This window comes from Platalea leucorodia (assembly GCF_965183815.1).
Source record: "Platalea leucorodia genome assembly, chromosome: 6".
Classification (NCBI taxonomy): Eukaryota; Metazoa; Chordata; class Aves; order Pelecaniformes; family Threskiornithidae; genus Platalea; species Platalea leucorodia.
In genome coordinates, this window is record NC_138828.1 from 36,350,977 (window position 1) to 36,372,733 (window position 21,757).

Consider the following 21,757-nt stretch of genomic DNA (forward strand, 5'->3'; position numbering starts at 1 on the left):
TGTCTATCTTCCTGAAGTACTCACGACACACTAAGGAGCATACAGTCAGTGGAGAGGATGCTGTGCCTCTCCTGAGAGAGGGCTTTTTTCCCCATCCTCTGTATGTATGTCTGGTGGTACCATAAATAGCCACTGCGGTGCATTGTTGCTGCCAACAGATAAGTTTGGCTTTTCTGAGCAATAGGAATGCAAGAATTGTATGAAACTTGCAGAAGAGGTTTTGTTTTTCATGTTTAACGTGGGAGAACAAATTCAACAAGTACAAACAAATCCAAAACAAAATGTTGTATAATCCCAGGTCTTATACGTAATAACCCAGCTTGAATTATGCAAGTTAAAAAGGATGTAAGAGGGCAGGGGGAGGGTAGGAATTCCTGCCTCTGTCAAGTAGCAAGTTGGCTTTAACATAAACAGCTGTGAGAAGGAAGTGGAATTGTTTGGAGATAAGGCTGCAGTTTTCTGGTAGCTTTTGTCTGCCTACTTCGTGCCACAAATACATCACTTGTGGTCCGTACCCATGAAGAATTAAGGAGTTGCGTGCTCCTTTAGCAGAGTGGGAGATTCAGAGGGCCCATTGAGATGATGCGAACTGAAGTAAGGTGACATGCACCATGGGGCGTTTTCCCACTGTCTGAGTAGCAGGTACTACTGCTCTTACCGATGGTTGGCCACTGTGCCCCAAAGTGCTTTTCTAAATTTCACTCTCTATGACATTTCTCCATGTTAAAATCTTTTATTGCAATATCTACAGCTGCTCCAGAAATAATTAAAACCTTGGGAAACCAGGAGTGCTAGCAAAAGTCCACCAGCTGCATTTTTTCATCTTTGATCTCCTTTAATAGGTGTTGAAGCTGCATGCCAGCAGGTGTGCAGGGAAACACGAGCTAGGGTACCTTTTCTTAGTCATGATGGTTTTGGCAGTGTTAAAGAGGCAGACAAGGAAGGAGAGGAGAAAACTGATACCCCATTGAGGGGACTCCAAAAGAAGAGAACAGAAACAGAAAGTGGATCTGAAGGTGCTGATGGCCCAGGGAGCCCTGGGCAACTTTAATGTTCTCCCAAGGCATCTGGTTGACTTTAGCATGATGCCATGAACTAACCTTCTTCACTGGTGCTAATTCAGAAATTAATCTTTCTGGTTATTACAGCATCTCTTTTTGTTAGTGAATTCTTTGTCGAGGATCTTAGTACTTCTAAGCTCATTTATACAGGCAAGTCCCATGGAAGTTAGGACAAAATAGCCAGGGTATAAATTCAGAGTACAGCAGCTATTTGAGTTATTCCACTTCTGTTTATTCAGCAAGCTGCTCTGGAGAACCCTGACTCCTTCCCCATGTAGATGAGTCCTTAGTTAAATGTGGAAAATTAATTTTTTTTATTGGCATCCTGATGGTAACACTCAGTTTATAGAAGTGTAGTAAACTATGAATAATTGTGTGTGTATAAAAAAAGACTGGCCAGGAAGAGGCAATTTGATTTATTGTCAAATTGTGAAACAGTACAAGGTGCTTTTGTTTTATACTGAAGCAGTTTTATGTATCGGAGTAAAATCTTTCTCTCCTGGCTTCAGTTGCTTAAGAGCACATATGGCGCATTTAATTTAACAGGAAGTCATCAAGATATTCATTTAATTGCCACAGATAAGAGCAGCCCAGATCCATGATGGCAGAGCGCTTTATCAGCACTGCTGACTTTCCTAAAAAGGGGCCCTGTGCTGTGCCTGGCGTGACTGTGGCGCAGCGGAACGGGCTTGTGCTGAGGCAATGGGCAGAAGCATTACTAATGCACTTCTTCCAGTCGGACTGCTGACAGGAGCAAATATTAAACAGCTCAACGTGCTGAAGCGGAGCCGCTTCTTGATTGACCTCTGCGCCTCTGCTCCACGCCACCGCTTTCTCAGGCTGCAGCTACCCGCTGCTCTTGTTTTTAAGACAGAAAATGCCCCTGCCTCCTGCTGACAAAGGTCAGGATCTGTTAGGCATCCCTGTGAAATGTCTGATATTCTTCTGCTAACCTGTGACTGTCTGCTGCTTCTCAAGAAGGCTGATGTGTCTCGTTCGCATGACCTACATCTGTATGAAAGACTTAAACATATAGGTACTAAGCTTTTGCCACAGCTTTCTTCCAATCCAGTGCCAGTCTTTGCTGGGGTTGAAGGTGACAGTGCTTTTAATAGTGACTTGAGTTTTTGAAGATTGGCATGTCTGGCTGTGCCAGAATTAGCCATTAGGCTTTTACCACCTAAAATGTTGAAAGGATCCATTCTCTTATGCCCCTTTATCCATTTGAGATTGTCCGCTTCTCCGTCGCATAAAGCGTGCGGCGTGGTAACGTCGTTCGCAGGTAGGGCAGCAGCAGGAATGTTTCTGTCCAGTGTCAGGGGGAAGCTGAAGGTGATTCCTTAGGCGTTCTGGGCAGAGGAGGTGCAAAGGTAAAAAAATAAAACTTTGGATATGCTCCTTCAGCAGCCATCAAACATTTCAGTGCAAGACTTTCCGACAGCTTGTGTACTGTTCGTTTTCCAAGGCTGCTATGTCCTGGAAAGCGGCACACCCGTTGCGTGGGGTTCTTTTGTTACCGCTCTTCCCAGCCCCGAATTTCCACCAAATAAAATGGTGTGATTCGTTGTTTCAGAGCAGTATTTGGTCAGCAGCCACAGATGTAGAAGCAGGAGTGCTTGAGGGTGGCCCACCGGGAACATCAGTAAAAATCAGTTTGGTTTCTGCGACACTTATCTCTTCATTTCGAATATTAAGGGAAGAGTTCTCATATGCTCCTCTTCCCTGCGTGTCCGAATCGGTTGACCAACTACCGCGTAAACCCGCTGAACCCCAGTTGCATCTACTGCAAGGCAAAGGGGGGGTGAGTTCAAACGCCCCGTTGTGCCAGCCCCTGCAGACACCTCTACATGGTGAAGGCAACGTGGATGCAGCAGCGCGGCCCGGTGCAGCTCGCAGAGGGCGAGTCACAGTTCCTAAAAGCGATACGGAAGACCCCGTGGGGTGTTCTTGTTAAAAGGTATCCTGCGGTAATCAGCGCTCGGCTTGTGGCATTTCTGGCAGGTCCAGGACCAACTGGACATCGTTTGGTTAACCTGTGTCTGCCAAGGCCGGGGCCGGGAGGGGCGGGTGTCCCTCGCTCCCCGGCGGCAGCGAGAGGGGCCGGGGCCCGGCCGGGCACCTCGTCGGCGGGGCGGGTCGCCGTCCGCCTCCAACCCGGGGCTGGCGGCCCCTTCGCCCCTCCCCGGGGCCGGGCCTGGCCGCCGGCTCCCCGCGGCGCGGCGCTGGCGGGGCTGCAGGCGCGGCGCGGCGCGGCTGGGCTCGGCGCGGCTGGGCGGGCGGCGGCCCCATGGCCAGCATGGCTTGCGAGGTCATGCCCCTGCAGAGGTACGTGTCCGGCCGGGGCAGCCCCGGCCCAAAAGGCTGCGCGGGCAGGCGGGGCGCGGGGCTTCTGCCGGGCTGCCCGGGCCGGGGCACGGGGGAGCCGCGGCTCCGGCCCTGCCGGGCAGGGCAGCGCCGCTCCGGGCCGGCTGCCGGGCAGTGTAACAGGTCAGTGTGTTAGCGGGGCTGGGGGAGATCGCTGCCTTCCTCCTGGGGCGGGGGGGGGCTCGATGTAGCGCCCCGAAATCCGCGCAGCCCTGGGGGGAGCCTGCCGCGGGGTGGGAGCAGCTCGGAGGTTCATAGGGATTTAGGTGCTGCGGGGCCACCCCCTCCCGGGCAGCCGTGGGGGTCTGGCGGCTCCCTGCGCCCGAGCAAACCTCTCCCTCCCGCCGCTTCACTGCAGCAGGGGCTGTAATGCGGTAAGGGAGCCCAGCCGAGCCCGGCCGAGCTGGCCCCTGTGCACACCCCACCTACAGCTGTCTGCTCGCACACCCGGCGCGGTCTGCCTTTGCAGCTGGCTGCACGGCATGGGCGAGAGGTTTGGTTTTCGGAGGAAAAGGGCTGGTTTGTTTCCAGGGTGCCGAGACACACCTCCCTTCAGCGCCAGCTGTGAGCGCCTACCTGTGCTGGCATGTGCTCCCGCCACGGCATGGCAGGGACTGCTGCAGTCGGGCTTTTGAAATGGCAGTGCACAGACCCACTGGCGGGCGGGGAGAGGTGTACACGCTCCTTTTACCGAGTCATAATTATATTTTTTGGATGGTTCTTTCAGTTCTCAAAATAACGTGTTCCATATCTTCTTAGCCTTATTCGAACAGGCTGAATATCAATCTCTGTGTAATCTACAAAACAGTAAATAAGTAATTTAACGTGACATTTCATCACTGTGGTGGTGCTGTTTCAGCGCAAGCTGCGGCGTTGAACACGATAAAGTAGTAACTGAAATTGCTGCCCAAGCTGTTATTGTGTTGATAAAGCGCGGGGTCCTCTGCAGATAGATGCAGAGGAAGTCTCTTTTGCAGTAACGCAGTCGTGGGCTTCCATGTTGGTGACTGTAGAAAAACAGAAATGCAGTTTGAATGTCTTAAAGAAGTAGTCATAGTGCATCCTTCCTATTCGAAGGACCAGTATCACATAATATTTTTAACCTTCTTGTTTTCCCAAGGATCTGTCATAGCGGAGGTCGGAACAAGTGGTTGTTATTGTGCTCTTGACTGTTCACCCCAGGGGAAGATAGGTTTCACAGGGTAGCTCTAATTAGACTCTTTGGGGTTTTGTTGTTGCAAGGATTAACTCTTGATCAGTTAGAAGTGCGCTCTGCACTTGAAAACTGAAGATTTTTCTTCAAACTCCCATTAAACCTTGAGCATGGTACAGAATTGTTTGAGCTTTGCAGTTAAAAAAAAAAAATTCAGAAAATTTTGTCTTCTATCTCCTTGATCTATTTTTAGGATGTGTACTATACTTTTAGCACCTAATTTTCTTTTGACCTAGGGGCAGACAAGCACAGACTCCCAGATCCCTTCACAGCAGCATTCTCCAGGTTGCACCTTTACTTTCCTATTCTTCCCCTTGGAATGTTGCCTCCTCCCTTCTTAGTGTAGAGTTTTGCCATGGAAGAGGGTCTTGCCAGCTTCGGGCATTTTTTTTAGCTTCAGGAAAGGTGATGCCTGGTAATGGTTAGTACCAGCGCGGGTAGCACTGTGCCTGTCGTTCCTGTGAGGTGGACAAGCTGATGCTGCTGTTCCAGCTGAGGGCATGGACAACTCGCAGGGCACGATTCCTGGGCCTGGGTCTAAAGCAGACGAGCAGCAACCTCCAGGTGCTGCGGCTTGGGGCAGTTCCCAAACTGAGAGCATCCATCTTCCCCTCTCAAGAAAGGGAATGAGCTGCCAGCAATGATGGCGCTTGGTTGCCTTCCTGGGCGGATAAACTCCCTCCTGCCCATCTCCTGCAGGTGTCCCGCTCTGTGCTCTCTTTGGGCCACGAGCTGGCCGTGCCGCGCCTGCCACGGGAGCCCTCCCGTGCTGAAGTGATAACAAATGCATCTCTGTGTGGGTGGCATGTAAAACTTGGGAGAGGGAGAAAGGCTCTATTTAAGAAGCTGTAACATTTAAATAACATTTGTCACTAGAGCGGCAAAGTATTGTATCTACCAAGGTATCTGTAAGCTGTGAGTCTGTCTTCCTAAAAATCATATACTGTCCTTGCATAGAGTCATATGTACTATACGGTGTCATTTTATTCTATATATAGATGTCTGTGGAATGGCACATGATGGAATATGGTGGCCTGCTGCGAGGGAGTGACAATGGGGACATCAGGGTTATGTTTCGTTGCATGGGAAGAGGTGCAAGGCCGAATGTGTTGAACCCTCCACTACAATAGGTACTATATCGCCCAAGCACTGTAAAAGGCACCTCTGAATGTCACACAGGTTGCATTAGTGATTTTCCAACAACCTATCCACCAGTAATTGTCTCTTCTATTGCTAATAGGCTAACATGTTTTCTGAATAGCATCAGCTTGCTTTAATAACCTAGATTCCTAGTTAGAGCATTACTAATGCTGTTAATGTATGTTTTAATTCATTTATTGTAGCTCAGTCTATTGCAGATTTAACAAAAGCTGTGCAAAGCTGAAACCTGTGGCGGCCGCCTTTGCCTATTGCATCTGGCAGTTTCCGTATGAGATAAGAAAGGCAGGTACACACTCGGGCCTTGTTTGTGATCAGTGGCCGCTCTCGCTTTGCACTTTGCTGAAACAAATCAAGGCAGAGTGAAGCCATCACAAATATTTTTAGAACGTGCATCTGATAGAAGTAGGGAGTGTGACTGATCGGTTTCTAACCTGTACAGTAGCAGTTGTCTGCATGGACTGTCTCGCTTGCAGTCATCATCGGGGTTGTTTGAGTTACTTTACTGGTTTGTTTGCTTTGGGTCTTTCACAAATACCCCATATTTTAGCCTGAGAACACTGTTTGTATTCCACCACACTTTCTTCTTTTTTTGCAATGACCGCTGTGTTCTCTTTAACAGATTAGTGAACACTTGCGTTTGTAAACTTGTATCATAAATAAGGCTGATCCTTTGGACTTTGTTATCATTCTATCCAAGGTACTGGGAGTGCTTGACAAGCCCTAGTGAAGTATGTTCTGGAATATGTATGTGAAGCGAAGTATGTTCTCTGAGGGTGGGGAGAACTTGTATCTGATTTTTTTTGTTTGATTGGTTTGGGTTTGGGTTGTTTGGTTTTTTTTTCCTAGTGGAAGAATGGAGAGAGATTCGAACCTGTGGTTCTCATCTTCCTCAAGTCATAGTCATAGCCTGTTTCAAAATGCTGTGTGAGTTTTTGGCCTTCCAGGCTCGCGCTTGACCCACAGCTGGGTGGCCTGTCCTGTCGCAGCTGTAGCGTGATGGGTGTAGGAGCCTGTGGAAGCCCTTCCTGGGGACCACGGCGGGGGCGGTGGGGGGCTCCGATTAAAAGTGGAAATTTGTGTGGATATTTTCTGCGGTGTTTGTCTCCAGGGTGTCCACCGGATTAAGCAAGAAAATACGAATATTTACCTAAAAACTGGGCTTTTATAGATCTTTATTTGAAGCCTGCAGGCTTTTAACAAACAATACTGAAATTGAAATCGCTGGTTACCTAGTAACAGTTCTTCACCATTATAATGCAACAGGTATGTGCGCGTTATGCAACTTCACACTGTTAAATTCTGAGAAGAGGTGAGACTTTGGCTGGTACATTCATTTTGCCTCTTTCTGACCCATTTTTTAGTTTTATCGTAGTGAGGACTGTTGCCAAACCGCAAGTACAAGAAAAGACACTGCCCTGTCTTTCATAATAAGCCCCAACTAGTTTAAGAAGTAAAACAACAAAAGCAAGCTGTTTAACATTGACGTCATTTTATAAAAGATAAACATATTTGCAATCCAGGAGGATAGTGAGTAGAAAATAATTACACAAAATTATGCTGTCAAGAGTTCCAGTAGATTCAGGTATGTTAATATAAATGGAAAATCAGCCTCTCACTCACAGTGGCATTTAATCAGCAAGAGGTTCTGTTCATTTCAGCTTGCCATGGGATAGCTTGTACTTCCCTGATGTTCCTTTGAAGTGGGAGGAGGTGTGCATAAAGGCTTTGGTGCCTCAGTCTCTGTGCCCCTCACGCACAGCCTGCACACTTACACCTGTGGATAACACAGTATATTCTCGTTGTGTATGGCTGTGCTGTATGTTAATGTTTCCTAGAATTAAAAGGCTCCTACTCTAGGCTTAGGTACTCGTGCCTTAATCTTGGCTGCGGAAAATAGAACAAGAAATAGTATGTGCTCCTCAGGTGTGTGACAGAGTGATCCTTCATATTCACTTCAGCTCGTCTCTATGAAATAGTAATACTGGTATTTTGAATGCCAGCTAAAACAGGAGACTGAAGCTCATGCTCTTGGAAGGCCAATAGGAAACTCTCCCCCTTTCTGTGGCCCCACAGTTACATTGATGGACACTGTGATCTCGCAGGCTTAAGACATAACTTATTTGAGAGATGTTTAGGAAAAACAATGCTGAAGAAACAGCTTTGGGGAAGACGGCAGGATCCCTTGGAGATTAATATTTAAACCAATACCAATCCACCCCCGCCCAAGTTATTGGAGATATTTTGCAGAGTATTTGAGTTCAGAATAAAGAAGCCGGGTTGTCCACCTAGTGTTTTGACATGTGGCTCATTTGGCGAGTAGCTTACACAGGTACTTAAGCATGAGCTTAACTTTTTTTAAGTGGTAAGCATGGTTAGGTATAAATTAACTGTTGTGAAGACTGGAGATAAATATCTGAAACAAAGTGTTATGGTTTTGACTATAAAAGTTACTCTTCAGGGAGAATGCAGATGTTTGCGTGGAAGTAACTTGCACGGAGAAATAGCTGTTAAATATTTGTTTCTTAGATAGTTACTATATAGCGCGTTCCTCCTCCCGCCCCCTCGGATCCAGCGTGTAGAGCAAGGGTGGCATTGCACAACAATTGATGGTAAGTGCTGACTTCTAATGATGACCATTGTATCACCATAGTGTTATCACATTAGATTAAATTTATGGTTACTCTTGCATCAAGGATGGTATTATTCTTTCTTCTTTTGCATAACATACCTCAATATTTATTTGAAGGAAATTTATTTTGAAGGCTTTATTTGAAGGAAGAAGCTTCTATTGCCTGCCATTTCTCATTTGCAAAAACATTACCTTTTACCTACTGCTGTGAAGCACAAACTATGAGTAAATCACTCCATTGAGAAAACGAGTACGTAATAAATTTTCATGAGCAGTTTCAATCCTGCATTTGTCGCAAGCTTGAAATAACTTTTATGGGGAAATGACTTGGGGGAAAAAAAAGAAGTGCTGAAAAATTTGTGAGTAAGACAAGGCATCCAGCAAAAAGCACTACTATGGCCTCAAAATTGAGGCTTCCTTGAAGCTGTTTTTAGTGTTGTTAATGTGGAATGTCAGAATAAGTAAATCAACAGTATTGTTGAAATCCTCTGCAATTGCAAAAATGGCATGTCTGTTAATCCAAGGTGCCACAGTGGTTCTAAATGGTGAGAAGAAAACAAGAGGGAGATAACTTTGAAGTCTTAACAAGTCACCCAAGCTTAGCCTTCCTTCTCCTCCCCCCCCAAAAGCTGCATTAACTTTTGATATCATTAGTAATTTGACGCCACTGAATTTTCAATGCCTTTTTGTTTGATTGCATTAAAATTAGAAGCAGCTATCTCATTGCCTGAAGGAAGTATTCTCACTAAAAAAATAATTTCTTTTGAAGTCCAGAATATCTGTGGTGGAATAGAAAGTGAGCCATTTCTTTATCTAACTTTTGAGGTCAGAACAAATAGAGCCTATGGCAAAGCATTAGGAAAACATGACCTTGGCTGAGCAGCATGACCCTGCCAGTGTCTAGGCCCTTCATCTCTGGTGCAAAATGTTGACACTTGAGTCAAAGTACATTTTCATGATTTAAAAAAAAAAAAAAAAATATTTTAATCAACTAAATGTCCCATTTAACTTTTGAAAAGAGATGTGGAGTAGGAAAGCAGCAGTAGCTTTACAATGGAGGTTCCAGAGCCAGCAGGCCAGGACAGAAGAACTGCTGAGAATTAAGTGCAAATAAAACAAGGGGGAAGGGCCCTGAGCCACCCTCTGACCTGGGGTGAGAGCTCAGGCCAGCGAGAGGGCTGGACGGGCATGTAAATAAATTGGGAACTCTTCATCTGCATGGGTGTTTTACAGCTTCAGCTCTGGCATGGGATCAGCAGCTCCCTTATTTCTGAAGGGCAAGATGAGACATCAGAGCAGGGGGGGAAGGAAAATGTTTGCATATTTGAGAATGTGATGGGTGAACGGTTGCCTGTAATGTTCCTGTTGCAAAAGGGGGAGACAAAAAAGGTAACTGTGGTTCTGTAATGGAAATTTGTCGTTTAACAGTTAGACTTCACCCAAGCTTTCCTATTTCCTTCTTTAGAGACAGAAAGGATACGTTGCGTAAATGCTGTAAAAATACAAGTGCCTGAAAATCCTAAGATGTGCTAAACTAACTGGTGGGCACTACTGGCGTTCCTTCCAGTCTGACAAACTTTTTTGTTAGCTCAGTGGAGGTAACAAACACAACAATAGTCCTTCTTCACCCGTAAAATAAAGAGAACAAGTTTTTTCAGTTTGGCTGGTATTTGTTTTGGTTTTTAGCAAGAAGGAAGTGATTAGATATTTAGGTGTCCTTTAGGAGTGTGAGAAATTGCTCTCCCAAGTATTGCATGAAAGAGCAATTAATTTCTGTTTAATCCCTTGGCTTAGAGGAGCTATGTCTGAGAAGAGACTTCTGTATTTTGCACTCACCTGCTTGGCCAGGTAACCAGTGATAGTTGAATAAATAACTGATTTTTTTTTTTTTTTTTTTTTTTAAAAGATATTTCATCCCTTCAGTGCCTTCTGGCCATAAAGCATGTGTAAAGCTGTACAAAACTTTGAGGGCATTAAAAAAAAAAACAAACCCACACCTAATTTACCACTAAACCTGCTTGCCTAATGGATAAATTCATAGCTGGGCAAGGTAAAAATTTAGACTGTGTAAGAGATGAACATCAAAATGACTTGTCCCCTCCATACTGTGGACAGCTGACTTCGGTTTGCCAGGTCACTGTACCAGGTATTAAGCTTTCCTTCCTTTCTGGAAGGGCTGTATATCCCTTTGACCAAAGCGGAACTATGCTGCCCAAATACAGTACAGTTAAATGTTAAACATATCTTAATGACTTCTAGCATTTTCTTTTGAAAGTATTCATGGTAGAAAGGGCTTCCTAGCAATACTAATAAACTCTTCCATACAAGGTGTTTTAAAAACAAGTAAGCAGTTGTTTTTTAATCAGCATAGTGTGAGTGATAGTGACGAAGGGTCCTGCGTGGAAGGTTTTAAACCAATTTCTAGCCTGTTTATTGCGTAATAGCAACTGATGATCATTTATGATTCATATCTTGTACATTTTTACTTGCTTGCCTGTCTCTTTTATATCGCAAACCACGTGATTAGGTATACACAGGTTTAAAACCTCTCACAATTTTCATTTCTTTCATTAAACTAATCTGTGCCTGTGTGTATAATATAAGCACATCAGTTTATTAACTGCAACACAAATAATTCATGATTTCGTAAAGTATTTGAATCAAAACAGAATCCTTGTGTGCTAAGCGATGGCAGTAGGGCTTGATAGTCACACATCTAATTTGAGGGATTGTGAATTATGTGGAATAGCTGGTTTAAATCTGTTTGTAATTTGCACAACTCGTGTCTTCCAGCTTGCACAGATGAGTTGACTAAGGTGCATGAAGTTAGGGAAAGATGTTTGGGATATGTTGTTTTTAATGATTTAGGGGGGAAATGAATAATGTGCTTTACTCAGATGCAGGAGATCTTTTTATAGTTAAAAGATTTGTATGGTTTTCTCAAAAGTCTAGATTTCATACCGGTTAGCTTGGAGCTGTTCATCCCAGATGCAGCTACTGATCAGTGCTGCATGTGTAAAACTATAAAGCACTGTTGGATAAGAGAGGTTATGCACAGCTACAAATAGTATCAACCATGTGAAATTTTGAAACATGATGATTTAAAAGAAACTGTTATTTGGTTTCTGACTTCCGTAGAGCTTCCTTCCCCCCCATTCCCAGCTACTGTTCTTAAAATATTTGTTTCTCCTCAGTTACTTTGTGTGAGTGGATAATGGTTTTTTGTACAGATATAAAACTTGCTTGAACTTGTGGAGCAGCGGTTGTGGAAGAAAAGGAAGGAAATGCAAGAGGTTTCAGAGTCCCTGCTGAATACTACTTTTCCGTCTGATCTGTCAAAGCAACTAGTGGGAGTATGAATATAAGAAAGTTATTTGAGCTTTTTCAGTATCATTGTGCTTCTGTGGCTTGGAATTTAATTACAAATCCTGAGATGAGGAAGGGTTTTTTACGATGGAAAAGAAAGCATGTTTGGTGCAGCTTTGACAACTGCCACTTGCACACAAAGCAGCATTTGGTGTTGTTATTTGAAGTTGCATTGATACACAGAGATCTTGATGACTCTGTGAACTTTTCTCTACACGAGAAACATTTTTCATGTTTTGTGTCCGCCACTGGGATTTGTCTGCATTGAGATTACAAGTACAGCCATTAACGTAATGAACTGAACATAGCAAAAAACTTTACCAGCAGCTTTGTGAGTTTAAAGTAGCTTCTTTGCACTTTTTTTAAAAAAAAGTATATTCTGTAAGTGCTAGGTAAAGAGAGAACTTATGCACACAAGCTGAGAGACTCTGCATGCTGTCAGGGGAGGGAGCCTGTACCTGGCAGAGGTCCTTACCTGTGCCTTTGTTGCAGGTCATCTTCTGGGAAGGGCAATGATGGGCACTTCCATGTTTCCCTCCACTCTTTCTATGCAGTCTCAACACCATAGCAGTTTCTTGCAAAGACCCTTCAGGTGATGTTTGCCTCAGTTCACACACAGGCAGCACATTACCTACCTTGCTGCAGGCAGGTGCTGTCAGCCTGCCTTGCACTGCTCCGTGTGCTGGCCGGGTCTCGGAGGAGGGTGAAAGCGGCGTTCAGTGCTCCCGCAGCAGCAGCCGACTGCAACTTTCTTGAGCTGCTGAAGACGGGCTGGTGGAAGTGGCAGCAAAGTTTCCAGTAGCAGCTGTGCTCCCAGTCTTCTTGGGGAGCTGCTGAAAACTGCCCCGTCACTGTTGCGTTACAGAGGCGATGTGAGTTTTGGCAGACAGCACTGATTTCGGAAGCAGCTTCTCTTCCTTCCGGTCCGTGGTATTTGGTGTTACCCTTGAATCAGTATTTTGGGCTTCCCACGTGCTGGAAGGTCTTTTCTGTACATGCCTGTAGTTGTCTCTTTGTGCATCTCTGCGTACTGTAGGGGGGGGGTCAAAATGATGCAGAATTAAACCCCTATGATATTTTTTTTCTGGCACACTGGCTTGCTCATCTGTCTGTCTGCCTTCCTGGCCTTTCCGACTCCCTTGCATCTTGCCTCTTCCCTTGTGCTCTTGCCCCCCAGATGAATTTGGCGTTCATATTTGTGGATCTGTTATAACATTGGCTGTGTTCGAAACGAGCCACGGTGAAATCTGCCTCTGGCTATATTCAGTGTGAGAGCAGGGTGCTTACCTGGCTGCAGGCCAGTTTCAGCTCCTCTGCTGAGGGAGCTTCCTGCTGGCTCCTGTGGAAGTTGTGGAATGCACCTGTGAGTATTTGATCTCCTAGCTACAAAACCCACGGAGATGTTCCTTTCTCCTTTATTTTGTGCTTAGAGAAGCTTTTATAAACCAATAAATAAAATCCTTCAAAATTCAAGAGATTAATGGACTCAAGCTGGCTTTTCAAAAATGGTTCAAGCTTGATCTACTGCAGATCCCTCTTGAAGTTAGTTGGGGTGTCGGGGCAATCAAAGCCCGTAAGTGACTTGCGTTTGCAGCTGAGCTCACCTCACCTAGAGCGTTCTCCCATATTCTCTCATCCTCTGAGCAAGCTCAAAAGCGATGGGATGCCTTCACAGCCTGGCAGTGCCCCGGGACCTGTGGCTGAGTACCTGTGGCAAATGGCTGTGACTGCTGGCTCAGTCCCAGGCTGCTGGAACAGCGGGAAAGCAGCAGGGAGGTGCTTGGTGTCCAGCGCCTGTGGGATGTTATCCTTGCTGCTTTTGTTTAAAGTAATTTATACAGCTTCCCGTCTTTTTTGCCTTTCTGCCGAACTTGCTATGCTCTTCAGCAGACCCAATTAAAAGTCCCTTGGGGACGAATCGACCTCAGTGGCATTTCTTGCATGCTTGGAGGAAGGCGAGTGTCCTGCTCTAGAGAGTTACAAGGCTTAAATGCCCTGCAAGGCTGACCATTTATCTGGTTGGAATGACTAGGTGAAATTTGTTTGAACCCCTTCTTACAGCGGCACATTCTTAGACTTAAACCATCAGTCCACCACACCTTTAAGCTTCAGCACCCCAGCAGCTCATTCTTACCCTTCTGCCAGCACAGGCACCATGAGCTGGATCGGGGAACTGGTCAGCCACACACCAGGTAGTTACGTCTGGGCCAGGTCAGTTGACCACTGAAACACCATTTCGTCAGGGGAGCTCCACGCCAGCCGATGGCAGCCCCTGATCTCAAGCCTAGGGAGATTTCAGCATAGCCAAATCGGCTTTCCACAGGAGCGATAAAACTGGGGAATTCGTAGCCTCATGCATACACCCATGGCTGTTTCTTTGGTCTCTCGAGATGTCATTTGTTTTTTTCTCAAATTTTGCTTTAATAGGCAGGTTGTTTAATTCTGGAACAGCAGACGGCAAAAGGCTCTGGTGGTTTTGCTGGCAAAATGCTTTATTGTTGCTATGGGAATAGTCCTTGCACGGCTGCAGAGCCAGAGTGACTCCCGGCTGTCTAGCAGGAGATCTGTTACACCACGTTTGTGGACACTGAGAAATGAGTTGGATTCTCAGGATTTAAGGAATGTAACTTAAACCTTTCTTCCAGGAGTACAACCAGAACACAAAGTAACATGAGTGTTACCTCTGTAACAGGTGGTGAACTGTTTCACTTTTGTTATCTCTGCTTTTTAAGAGTGAGTATCTTGAACTGCAAATACAAGACAAAGCTGCATACTAACTTTAAAAAATATGTTTTGTTTTTAGCTCCCAAGAAGACGAGCGGCCTATGTCACCCTTCTATGTGAGGTATTTACTCAATTGTTTTAATTTATTTTTCTGTGCGGGATTGACTCGTTATTGGAATTAAATGTGGGGAGTGATGCCAGAAATGCTGAACAGACTGTAATCAAACTGAAGATTAATGTTAAGTTTGTAATTATTGCTCAGCTAGTGGGATGAATGAGTCTTTGGAGATACAAACTCTGTTGCAATTTTTTTTTTTATTTAGAGATGAGGCTCAGGCTTTAAGGCCAGTCTTGTAAATTCTTAATTAGAAGATGGACGTTCGTTTCCTCTTTTCTTCAGTTCATCATGTAGCTTAGATGCCTGTCATGAGTAGCTTATAATCTGTGGGCACAGGAGAGATTTTTGCCACAAGCTTTGAGGAACTGGCAGCATGTGCTGCTCAGAAAGAAACCAGGAACCAGATGGTGAGTCAGCAGCCCATACAGCAACTGCTCCTCTGCTGCAGCCCAGAAAAGCAGGAGAGTGCCTGGGTCCCCAGCGTGCCTGCCTGGAGGGAATGGCGCTCGCGCTGCGTTTGAACAAATTGCATTTCTTGTTTTGCCAACTGGAGGGCAAAGTCACTGCTTGTAAAAGTGGCCTAATTCTGTTGACATCAGTGAAAGTTTGCTCTGCTTGCTTCAGTAGCAGGCTCAATTCCAGTGCTTTCATTTATACTTAGTGGAAGAACAGGAGCCAGGGCAATTAACAGTGAAGGGCTGCAGAGGAGGAAGGGCCAGATATTATAATTGGGTTCTTTGATCTCTGCGGAATTTAAACAAATAAAAAGAAATCCCTGTCGTGCTTTTTGTGAGAGCAGCGATATTTGAAATTCTTACAGTGTTCTCTTGAATTTGTTAATTCTCTTGCATATATTCCTATTTATCTTTGTAGCTTGAGTTTTTTCTTAGAGAATTTTTCTAACGTAAACTACAAAAAGTGTGCGTTTCACGTGTACTCTTAATATGGACACTTTCATTAAAACTGTGCAGAAATATGTGTCAGTGAACTGTTCTTGGTCTAGCCTGGTTGCATGGCCTTGTCGGCCTTCCTGTTGATTCACCATCGTTCCCTGCAGTGTATTTGTGAAGATGTTGCCTAGTCTGTGCTTCAGAAGCTTCAGACTGTCCAAGGAGGTTCTGCCTTTCCCTTTGGGAGATTATTTTGTAGCTGCATACATTCCCCTGTCACAAGTTTTCCCCAGTTTAAATCCTCATCCTGTCTTTCCATTGAAAATAGTCCCCCTCTTTCTCTCTCGGCTAGATGTGACCTTCAGATGATTGTAGGCTTTCATTACATTTCCATCTGTCTTACTGCTTAAAACTCTCCTTCCAAGTGCTTTCCTGGATCATGGAAAAATGATCCAGGAAGGAGATTCTCTTCAGCTGACCTTGTCAGGGTTGCCGCTGAGATTAGGAGCAAGGAGTGGACCTGAGGAAACTGGTATCAAAGCAGGACACTTCTGAGAGGGAGGAAGCAGGTTTGGAAAATTTAAATAGAGATGTGGGCATATTAGGATGGGGAACAAAGAATGAGTGTGTCCATTGGAATGAAGGGGTGGCTTTCCGTGGGAATATATCTTGCAAAAAGGAAGGGAACAGTCAGGAATAAACACGTAGTTGGAAAGTGAAGAAATGGCTAGTAGGAGCAGAGAGGGAGTAGCACACCTTGCAACATAAGGCTTCATGCCAAGCTTGCATCTTTTGTAACATTGCTGAGACACAATTACTTGTAAATAAAGCTAACAGCTTGTAAGTCTTGCCGCTATTTATCACACATCAAAAATGTGTACTCCTGAGGTCAGCTGCCAAGTACAGTTCATTTGGCAGGAGAGCTGGTGCTGGCTGGGCAATTCACGGTGCTTCAACAACGGAGGACTTGAGTGGGTGGCCAGTTTTTTCTGTGCGACTTTGAATGTTCTAATTGTTGCTGCAGAGCTGTGCATGACATATGTAGGAACTGCGTTTCACACCATGGAAAAGGAAGGGGACACTGTCTCCTTTAGCCGTCTGATGGTCAAATCTATTTGTATTGCTACCAGCCACACTTACGTAGTTTGAAATACTATTCAAGTAATCCTTCAAGTGAATCATCAGTGTGTACGTACAGAGCGGTCGCTGCTGCATTTATGGAGTAGTTCCATACAGATAATTATGTAACAAGTTAATTAAATGGGAACAAGAGCTCTTTAGTTTCCAAACACTGCATAATACTTGGCTTTTGCCAGACTGAAGGAGCATTGTGTCCCTCTGTAAACCAGTTTTGGTAGGATCAAACCAGAGACTTGATTCTTCAGTGCTGTACCATGTCAGCTAGCAATGGAAATGTTTCCCTGGATGTTATTTTTAACAACAAGGCAAATGCTCGAGGTCTTAACTTTAACTCAGAACTGTCAGAGTACCACCAATACACTATTTCTTAAAATGGCACTGATTTAGGGTTGTGGATTTGTTTGGGCTTTTTTTCTTTAGACATTGGGATAGTTATGACCAAGTATAGAATTAATCACCACTGCTGCTCTGTAGGGGAATAACAGTCATTAATGGCATGAGAGTAAGTGGTAAATGAGGCAAAACGTGACATAGGTTTGTCAAGAGAGGTGATAGCAGTACAACCAAATTATTTTTTATGAGACTTTGCAGAGGGAGGAAGAAAAGGAGTATACCTAATCTGTCTGATGTCAGCAAAATGCTTTATATTATGCCATCTGTATGGAGAAAATGGGCATTAGTACTAGAGCTTAAGGATGGGTAGGGAGGGGGTGAGACCCACAGGTATTGCTGGCAGGAGAGGAGGGAGATAGCTAGTGGAACTCCTTAAGTGTCATGGACTTCTTTTCTTTAATAGCCACTGGCATAATAAAATAGAATCATGCCCATGAATTGGGTTTATAGCAGAAATTTAGGAGGGGTGAATGGGATGGGGGTGTCCTCTGGGAGAAAATATATGACCATGAGATATGATATAGGATGATTGAGATAGATATAGATATATATAAAGATAAGCATGAAATATAAGATATAGGATGAAAAATAATAACATAGGTAATAAAGTCATACATCTGAGGACTAATAATGAAAATCCATTACATGAAAGAGGAGTTCCTCACATTTGGAAATGCCAGGGAAGAAAAGGACGTGGGCATACTTGTTTGTGGAGGGAGGCATGGGACGAAAATAGGCACAATGAAGTAATCACATGACAATGGATATATAAAGTGAAGTATTTTCAGTATACTTAGAGGAAGCATGGATGCCCTTGTACAAGAGTCAGATGAGGCCTCATACAGTTTCAGTAACTCATGTTCCAATGGTATTAGATTAGTGAAGATAATTAAAGAAGTCGGCAGACCCTGTTACAAGATAGAGAAAAGAGCAGGGAAGGCTTATTTACCATAAGAAGTGAACCAGAGTACACATATTCCCTCTGGGTTTTAAACAGAGGGGAAGGATTGTTTATGTTAAGTAACAATGCTGATGCAAGAGAAAATGTATACGAACAGGCTATGAATAAATTTGGGCAGAAAATTAGAAATTTCATAGCTGGAGCCCTCTTTTGTTGGGCATTGCAAGGATGACGTAAGCTTGACCAGTTCATGAGGTCTGGGGCTTGAATCCATTCACCTGCTGCTGACCAGGGTTGTCCTCTCCCTCTCTGTACTCCTTGGTAAGACAATTTGTTGACTCAGCTGTGCTCAATACCAGGCAAGGAGATTTCTGCCACTGTTAAAAGAAGAGGAAAGCCTTGCTGGGTGATTGATTGTTTCAAGGAGTCATGCCTGAAGGGTATTTACGTTCCAAAACCTTTTGTAACGAAACTTTCTGGTAAGGGTAGTTGATTGTTAAAAAATGTGTAGCACTGGTCCTTGTATAATTCTGTAATAAGGCAATGAATGCCTGCTGTACCGAGTAATCAGTGCTAAGAAACAGTGTGCAGTTTCAGGTAATGAAGCAGCATCTGGCAACAGCAATTCCCTGTAAGCACGCTTCTACTCAATGCGTGCAACGAGTTTTTAGAAGACAGGGAATCTACAGACGTGCTTTGTGCTGGCGTATACGCTTTAGATTTGACATTAGTCACGTAGATGGTTTCAGAGGAGTTCCCTGATGAGTACATCCTGAGATAAGCCAGAGTGATTATTACAGGGGAAAAAAACAAAAGCTTTGTAGTGTGGAGCTTCCTTTTTAACATGCAGAGCATTAAACTGAAATTGGGGTGAGAGCTGACATCACAAGCAATGCCAAAAATTGCGTTAGATACCCGTGAGTGCAGGGCAAGACGTTGGGCAGTTTCGCCTGTTTTAGTACTTCTTTTCTCTTCAAGTACTAATATCCTGTTGGCAGTATTCAGTACAGCTGACTGTTTCTCCTTTTAACAGTTGTTATTTGAGACAACTCTTTTTATATAACGCAAGTCAAGTATTCTTAGCCTGTAGTATATTGGGTAAGATGTTTTACTCTGTCTGTTCTCAGGTCAATTTTCTGAAGAAACTGAAAAATCTTGTTCTAGATTCTACGCCTGCTCAGAAATTTGCTTGGCTGCCTTCCCACTGGATGCTTCCTCCTTGGTGGGACATGCCATAAGAGGTCCTAAGGCCCACAGGAGTGCTAGGCCCTTCTACAAATCATGATTACGTTGTGCGATGCACGTTAATGTCCTGCATCACATCAGCAGTGGCTGAAAATAAACAGCAGGCTGCTGGGTGCCCCTGCTCGCAGTGTCCAGCAGTGCGGGTCTGAAGCCCCCACAGGAGTATTTCCCTTCTCTGCAGAGAAACCTGTACAGATGCAGCCATCCAAATTCACCGAGATAAATTGGGTGGCGTGTATGAATCCCCTTCAGGGTTGTCTCTGCTCCAAGCAGTAGGTGTCAGTGTGCAGCCATCATAAAGGGTGCAAGTGAAAACCAGCAGGAATCCTGAAGAAAACAAGACAATTCCTTTTAGTGGGGTTAGTTTTCTGCATAGTAAGAAGGTAGTGTCACATATAATGTACCACATTTAAAGGAAGGATAATTGGATCTGAGCTTGTGAAAGCATGAAGGTGCTGAGAAAACATTGGCAGTGTGTCCTCTGTGTGATGGGACATCCCGGTAACTAAGAGCACATCTCTTTATTTTTAAACTCATTATTTTCATGTTTTATATGCAGACACAATCCTTCTCTTCGGGGAATGTGTGTCAAATGAAGTAGTTGTCTTAAAACAGATCCCATGTGAGTCTGCAGTATTCCATCTCGCAGTGTGCAACAGTTGTGGAGAGTAAACAGTGTTCAGACTATATAAATACCTATGACAAAGGAATTTCATAGGTCAGAGGTTGGAATAATATATTCGGGAGGACTTCAGAAATTTCCCATCTGAAATGTCAAAGCTGTTTGAACATCCTCTACTTTGCTGGAATGGCAAAATGATAAAGAGTTTTTGCATCTATTGAGGCTTTCTTACTGTTGTGCTTGGCTTTTAAAGAAACCCCAAAAAACAGGAAAAAAAAAATAGCTTTGCTTCCTGAATAAAGCAGATGGATTGTAAATAAATGTCAGCAATGAGTGGCCTTCGTTCCAGATTGCAAGTACAGCTTATGATTTAGGCCATTAAGTATGCTCAGGAATTAATTCATTGACTTCATAAATGAAAACCCAATCTGGGAAAATACTATGTCAGTAAGTCAGTTTGCTCTGGTTGATGTTTTTACTTTGCTTTTTTAATACCTGGATGCTAATACATTTTGCTCAATAGTGCCTTGAATGAAAAAAAAAAGGAGAGGGGGTTTGATACCCGACTCAGTTATTTGCCTGCTGTCACAAGACGCCCAGTGTAGACCAGACAGGGTGCAGGTATTGCATGAGATAATTCTCACTCTGGTGCATATATTTTAAACCGAGGGGCAGGGGAGATTCAGTGTCCTTAAAGGTGATGGAAAATACCACCTTCCCATACTTGAGGTTGAAATGGAACGGGAGAAGAGGCCATGCAGTACGAGTTTACCTTACATGTGAAGCAAGACATTTACCAGAGCTGCTGGGGCACCTCTGAAAGTGAGCAGACGACTTCGGTAAACAAGTTAGACAACACTGGGAAGTGCTAGAGGTCAGACTTCTCAAAAGGAAAAGCGTGAGGGTCATAAGAAGCCAGTTCAAAAGTTTATAGCGCTTAAAAGAGCTGTGTACCTTGATGCAGGTTTTGTGGCTGGCTCTCTGAAAGTAAAAGTCCCCAGCACTGGGAAACTCTCCTGCTGCTTTCTGTCACCTGGGGAGAACCTTTAATTTCTATCGAAAGTCGCTATTTCTCAGCGTGCTCTGAAGCAGCTGCATAATTTAATAATCTAGCTGTGAAGATAATTGACCGTACATATCAGTGGAATGGAGCAGACATGAAGAGAAAATAATTAACCAAAGCAGAACAGGAGTTCCCGTTGTCCGGCTGATTTACTGAGCAAAGCAGACCTTCCGAGGCAGCTGCCTGCACAGGCAGGCATGCCAAGAGGGCTCTTCTGGGCACGGCTCGCCTCGTCTGCTCTGTGAAGCATAAATCCAAGGGCAGAGCAGCTTTTGCCACCCAAGAAGTTTGGAAAACCCCGCAGGATACACCCCGCCTGCCTGGTTGCTCTTCTGGATTGTGAAATCCTTACAGGGCTGTGCCTTTCCCTGAGTTTGCTAATGCGCCCGAGCACCTCCTGCCCTGTCCCTGGGCAGGCTCGAATCCTAAAGCCACTGTGTAACTCTCTCCCCTCCACCATTTGTTTTGGATGTGAACTTCCTCGATGTAAAAAAGGTTGGTGCAGAGTAAATCAAGTCATTTAGCAATGCGTTTAAATTAAGCTTCAAAATGAAATAGCAAGGGAAGTTACCAATTGTGGAATTAAAAGAAATTTAGTATATCTGGAAAAACTCTGATTTAAAATCTCCATCTTATTGAGAGGGGGCTAATTAAAGAGCATTAAAATATAATAGGGCTAAGAACAAAGGTATATTCAGTATACAAGGAAGCAATGTTTAGAAGGGTAATATAATAAAATCAGAATGTCAGAGCTTCATTTTATAGTCATCCACTCAGCTGGCATGTAGCTGTATACATATTTCCTTGTTATTTGTCAGTAGTTTGAAAATAACCATATTACTGGCTCTCAGAATCTGTATTGTCTGA

At 44.3% G+C, this 21,757-nt stretch overlaps 1 protein-coding gene across 1 annotated transcript in view; it reads left to right on the forward strand.

Annotated features, from left to right (window-relative positions):
- FAM13A (family with sequence similarity 13 member A) overlaps positions 1-21,757 on the forward strand; it is a gene marked incomplete at its 5' end in the record, with an annotated part of 135,047 nt that overhangs the window by 69,922 nt on the left and 43,368 nt on the right. Inside the window, one exon of the mRNA XM_082314773.1 lies at positions 14,598-14,639. Coding sequence (XP_082170899.1) covers positions 14,598-14,639 — 42 coding nt within the window. The remainder of the gene's footprint in view (positions 1-14,597; positions 14,640-21,757) is intronic.